General features: G+C 35.5%; 1 protein-coding gene across 2 annotated transcripts; it reads left to right on the forward strand.

Annotated features, from left to right (window-relative positions):
* Positions 1-1,563: 1,563 nt before the first annotated feature.
* On the forward strand, positions 1,564-4,849 carry LOC122315353 (O-methyltransferase 1, chloroplastic-like). Of its 2 annotated transcripts, none has more exons than XM_043131220.1 (7): positions 1,564-1,902; positions 2,566-2,717; positions 2,803-2,944; positions 3,196-3,320; positions 3,431-3,559; positions 3,648-3,812; positions 4,676-4,849. In XM_043131220.1, the coding sequence occupies exons 1-7, from the start codon at positions 1,722-1,724 to the stop codon at positions 4,745-4,747; spliced, it is 966 nt and encodes a 321-aa protein (XP_042987154.1). In that variant the 5' UTR covers positions 1,564-1,721; the 3' UTR covers positions 4,748-4,849. The 2 variants fall into 2 exon arrangements, with proteins under 2 accessions (XP_042987154.1, XP_042987155.1); XM_043131221.1 differs by having other exon boundaries at positions 1,566-1,902; positions 2,803-2,923.
* The last annotated feature ends 1,282 nt before the right edge of the window (positions 4,850-6,131 follow it).

Genomic DNA, 6,131 nt, shown 5'->3' on the forward strand with positions numbered 1-6,131 from the left:
ATTTTTTTTGATTTTAAATTGTAGTAAATCAAATTCATAAATGGAATTTCAACTGAGAAAATGACACTGCAGTATGATATTTTGAGAATTGGAGATGGGGAGATGGAAGGAAAATAGGAAGACAATGCTTAGTTTGGATCAAACAGTGGTTTGATCGGCAAATAACCGAATGGAACTGGGTAACTATTTCTTGTTCACATCTTTAGCATCTAATTGCTGGAATATGGCCACCTAAAATTCTTCAACATAACAAAATTCCTTCCTACATTTCATTTCCTGGTCATCGATGGACATTCAGATGTGATGATTTGGTGGAACATCACCATTAGTTGTGACAGACAACAGTGATGTGGTTATCTTTCTATTGATCGCAGAAACGGGGCATAATATTGGCCTCCAGAACGAGGTTGCTTTTTTGTTGTTAACAAAAATGACAATAAAGTAATAGTAAATAAGAAATAATCAAATAATTAATCACGTGATATAAATTTGTATAGTTTGACAATGTGCGTTAACGAAACTGCATAATATTTTATTATATTGAATAATCACAAGATCTTAGGGTGATTTTTTACTGTTTAAAACGGTCATATTGTACAAAATAATCATATTTATAGGGTTACACGACTGAAACTCTAATATTTATTTCTCTACATCATTCGCTTAAGCAGAGTATCAAGCGTGTATCGAGTGAACTCTCGGTCTAGTTTTCGCTTAAGCGACCGTTGAACGAACTTTCTATCTAGGCTTCACTCAAGCCTACTTTCGAACAAATTTTCTATCTGATCTTCGCTCAAGCTGAAATTCGAGAAAACGTAGAACAAACTTTTTGTCTTGGAGCTTCTAGAGTCAAAAACAGTGTCATAGAATTTTTTGAGCGATAAAAAAACTTGAATAAAGTTAGAATAATCACTCGTGTTTATTTTTCTCCCACTTGCACATATATAATTTGGATAAAATAATGTTATTTTTTATTATGAAGTCTATCATTTTAAGTGACTTCTTCTATCTGTTACTTAAATGATATCTATTTAAAAAATGTCGCACGGCAAGTGAAAATGGGAGTGACAAAATTTAAGACAAAAAATATCTTTACTTATTTGGATAAGAAATAGGTAGAAGTGTTTCAAAGTCTTTTGTGATGGAAAAAAATAATAATCTTTTTAATAGAAATGATTTGTGCAATCGGCAAATACAGTCGGCGTACAGTCATTTTGAAAAAAATGAATTAATATGAGATAACCATGAAAAAAAAATATTTTTATAACTTTTTTTTATTCATTCTATACAACCATGAAAAAAATATATTTTTATAATTTTTTTTTATTTATTCCGTACAGCCGACTGCATGCCGACTGTATTTACCGACTGCGTCTAGCAAAGCCCTCTTTTTAATACTAGTCAAAAATGGCCAACTTTTAGGACATATATGTCTTAAAAATATTGACTACGTTGACATTAGACCACTTAAAGCATTGTCATTAGTTTATCTATATGTAAATATAAACATATATTTATATAACTAGACCATTAAATTGATTAATTTATTTGGCTATAAGCAATATCATCTTTGAAGATGCACCATTCACTCTTTTGGTCAGGCTCAAGACTCGTGGCTTGGCGTAGGAGACCGTGCTTTGGTTTTGTTGAGGGATACCCTTGGGCGGACGATGAATATTCCGTTTCTCGCAGCCATCGTCGGTGAATTCAGCCTCCAATAAATGGAAAGTTTAGTGAATTTCGCGCGTGCGCCGGCAGTGGCTATCTTGCACCCGGCATTAACATGGGCCTCCAAGAAAAAAGTCAACCGTTTGAGGGCAAAACTCGGAGATGACAATGATCCGTTACTTTTAACCGCCATTAATTCAGCTTCTCTTCGTTTCCAGGAGACCAATAGACCAGGCGAGCTCATAGCCTTCTATCTGTCTCTGAATCATTTTATCAAACAGTAAACGAGTATTTCAACCAAGGCGTTCCTAGTGTCATTTCTCCTTACCTACATTAATCTTTGTTTGTCGTTTCTGCATTTTGTGGGGGCCTTGTCTATTGTTTTGTTAGATTATAGGCCGTCATGTCTATTTTCGCCACTAACTTGAACCGTGTATATGGGTACCGCTGCTTTCTAGAGCAGCATTTGGCATTGTTTTAAGCCGAGCAAGTCATTTTAGTAGCTGTTGGAAAGTCCCTCGTTGTTCGGTGGGTTTATGTACTAGTTTAGTCTCTTCTCTAATAGCTTAAGGTTTGGAATTAGGTTCCGCATTTGTGGGTGCTCACTACAATTACCTTTGTATGCAAGCTTTCACATTTGCTATACGAAGTTAAGAACAGCCCATCTTTTCTCGGCCTCCCTATCGCACGCGAGATGATAGTATATAGTACGCGTACTTTCAGCCTAAAGAGCAAAGCTTGTATTCCCCACCAAGAAATTTTCAATGAATACCAAATTATTTCTTTTTTCTCTGAGGCATATCTTTTATTTCTTTTCCCAGGGATAACGTTCTTCTTTGACATTTGACGCCTTATGAAGTATTTCGATATCAATGTGATTAGTGCTTGCGTTTGCAGAGCCTCTATTTGTAGATCCATATGCTGGTTGCTTTGTTTCTCCAAATGTTAAGATGGATATGAGACAATGCTCGCACCACTATTGCCTCGCAACTAAGTTCATCGACGATAAGTTGCTTCGTACAGTGAACCATATAGATGGAGTCAACCAGGTATTTGGGTTATCAAAGTTGTGGGACTTGGGCTGATTTTACGTGTGTGAAGTTTGACAGATTATATTTTCGTACGTATGGGCAGGTTGTTCTGTTAACAGATGGCATGGACACTCGGCCATATAGGCTTAGTTGGCCGCCTTCAACCGTTATATTTGATTTGTCACCAGAAAGGGTATTCAGAAGTGCAGCAGAGAAGCTTGCCGGTTTGTGCTGCTTAACCAATTGTCATGGTTTATGATCTTTAACTTTTCAATTGCATGCACTTGAATAGATATTTGTTTTCAGTTCAGAAAATTGTTATCGGCACATCAAACTGTGCGGACATCGTCTGGTTTCCCCTTGCTGTTGTTTGTCTTGGAAAAGTAGTGTGCAGCAAGAGCATCACAATTTCTCACGCACGTCTTCCTGTCGTTCTTGTGGAGGGGAATAAAAGAAAACATTTCAACATGTTCTGACTTTTCTTAAAAATCATCAGGTGTCGGGGCAAAAATTCCCAGAAACTGCATATTCCTGCACGTTCCAATGGAGTCCTCTGGTATACTGCAGAGTCTCCGTGCAAAGGGTTTCAATGGGAATCGACCAAGTATATGGGTCATCCAGGTAATTAAGACTTTAATGTCGCCTTCAACAAAAGTTGGAAAACCCTGAAAGGAACAAAATATTTGGGATGCTTAAGTAGGTAAGACAGTCATCTTTCTATGTTATTATAGGGGCTGCCTGTGATGACTTTGGCAAGTTTTGAAGAGGTTTTATTTAGTGTGAGTAATATGGCCACGAACGGAAGTTTTTTCTTGGGAGAGTTGCCTGCCTGGTTGGCAGAAACTGAAATTGGAATCAAGGTCAGTTTGCTTTTAGTTTGAAGAAAATTTATTGTGGATCTGTTTCTTCCCTTCTCTAAAGGACTAACTTTTTCTGGTGTTTATGCAGTCAAGTACAGGGCAATGGATGGAAAAGTTATTCATGAGCAATGGCTTCCGTGTGGATATGATTGGCTATGACGACATTGCACGGAACTTAGGCAAGCAATTAGCTCAAGGAGATTACAAGAATATACTGTTTGTTGCAGAACAATTGCAGTTTTCTGATGATCAGGTGAGGCAGCTTGTTCCCTACTAAACCAACTTAAGGCTCATTGTAATTGTGGTTTTGTGGCAATCAGATGAATGAAACAAAGCAATTTTCTTCCCAACTGTTTTATGGGACGTATTATTTTTCAAACAGTATTGCATCCTACTGTGGGGACATGACGCCCATAGGAATAATATCAATCATTATTATATTTTAAAATGAAACAAGGTAGGGGCGTTGACTCCGTGCACCATATCAGTACAATAGAATGCTGGTTGGATACTAATGTGGTGCATAGAATTAGTCTTTTTTTAATCAATTTTCTTTCTTCATTTATATTTCTATCGATTTTGCTCATTGAATTATTCACATATTTTTTGCCCTAATATGTTCTTGCCATCAGTTGTCTGAACTTTTTATCATCCCTCTTTATTATGTGAAAAAGTATTCGCAATTAGTCAATGACTTCAGCTTTTTACCATTGAATTACGAATTCTCACAGATAACTGTGTATAACACTGAATTAGGTCTTGAAGCCTAGGCAAACTCGACTGTCTAACCTGGGATAAGTCTAGTCACTTGGTTTCTAGGAATATCCCAAAAATTAATTTGTGATAAATAGGACATACCAACATCAATTGGGAAAAAAAAAAAAACTAGAAAACTTTCTTTTCTAGGACAACACATCTTTTGTGCCTGAAATCAGTAGCCCTCATTGAAGTGTTGCTATGAGAAGGGTTTTCTTGAATTTGTTTGTTTCTGCTTCTCAAGAAAAGCACGTTTGCCATCTGAATTCGATTCGAAACCGATATCTATACGCCCAGGTTATTTGTGAATAGTATTATGGAATCAGACTATCTTATGAATCTAAATTTTCTGTTTTTCAGATGGAAACTTGGAGGAGAGAATTTCAAAGGGTAGAGGAGCAAGGGGACGAAGAAGGGTTCGAAGAGCTCTAAATGTAGATACTGCAATACAATTCTATCGTGGATTTGCTGTTTATGCTATGCCACCACACTGTAAACATATGCAATAAATGGTTTCAAATTGCATTTCATGAATTTACCTTCTTGCCTTCTGAGCAGATTTTTTTTTTTTCCCTCCCTCTTGAAGGCTTAAGTTACCTTGTTGCCTGGCATTTATTTATTTATTTTGGTAAGTTTATTTCATTGCATTTATTCGAAACATATATATTTGATTTCGGGCAGACAGAAAAAGAATGATTTTGTTTGTTTTGCCTTTTGTTCTCTTAATACAATTGCCAGTTTGGTTTGGCAAGTCAAAATTCTTATCTCAAACATAAAATTCTTATCTCATTATTACAACTTTCACAAATTTTCATACAAAATATAATAAAGAATTCATTTTTTTAAAATTTTAATTTAATTTTTTCAAATCTCAATACAATAATAATATTAAAATATAATATTTTAATCTTTCATCTTAAAATTCAAAATTCTTAGTGGCCAAACCGAACTAATTTCTTTTTCTATTCCAAGTCTTCTTCAGTTAGTTATACTATAATATAGTGATTGGAAGTCGAAGTGAAGTGATATGTGTTACATTTCACTGGTCTAGACTAGCTATCAGAGACTTCCATTACCTCTGTCCCACGATTCTTAATTATGGAAAGTAAAAATATAAGAAGATAGCAAATTGAAGATGCACAGAATTGCCGACGTAAGACCACCTGAGACTGTGGAGGCCACGTGTCGCACTAGGAGACTAGAGGATGGTTGGGTCTGAAGGATTTGAGGTCACTAGCCCTAAAAATGCTGCACATGGCGGCAACAAACACTCCTTGGTTACACTTACATTCAGCTACGAGTTAAATATTCTAGCATTAGCTCTGTTTAGTTCTCTCTTTTTTTGTTGTGTTTTATTTTTTTAAAAGAAGTGCACGATATTTGTATAATTCATAACTATATTTAACATTTTTTTTCCTACATTTTGACCTATCCCTGATTAAGTGTACTAGATTTTCTTAGTGTTGCACTAGTTAAGAAATTATGTTTGGCGGGATCTCCCTACCCCTTATTCATATATTTCTCATCTTTTAATTATAATTTAAAATATATCGAGGTTGTTTAGAAAAAAATAATCGATGCTCATGAACAAGTTAGATACCCAATTCCAATGAAAGGTGAACGAGAGGTTTGAAACAATCTCTCGCTTTTATGTTACTCTATGATTTCAAATGTTAAAGAATTAATTAAATTAATATAAAATAGTTTTAAAAGCCTTGAACTTCCATGCGCCATAACAGATGATGTTTTTATCGTAAAACATAAAGGCGCCCAAAGCTCAACCTGAATGCCCACTGGAGGAGTCAAATCCTTTGAT

This window comes from Carya illinoinensis, chromosome 7, assembly GCF_018687715.1.
Source record: "Carya illinoinensis cultivar Pawnee chromosome 7, C.illinoinensisPawnee_v1, whole genome shotgun sequence".
NCBI lineage: Eukaryota > Viridiplantae > Streptophyta > Magnoliopsida > Fagales > Juglandaceae > Carya > Carya illinoinensis.

Bases quoted from the DNA above. Each gene is read 5' to 3' on its own strand.
- LOC122315353 (XM_043131220.1), top strand. From the start codon at position 1,722: ATGGAAAGTTTAGTGAATTTCGCGCGTGCGCCGGCAGTGGCTATCTTG. The intron at 2,718-2,802 runs GTATTTGGGTTA...ACGTATGGGCAG, and splicing joins ATATAGATGGAGTCAACCAG to GTTGTTCTGTTAACAGATGG. The intron at 2,945-3,195 runs GTCATGGTTTAT...AAAAATCATCAG, and splicing joins TTTGTGCTGCTTAACCAATT to GTGTCGGGGCAAAAATTCCC.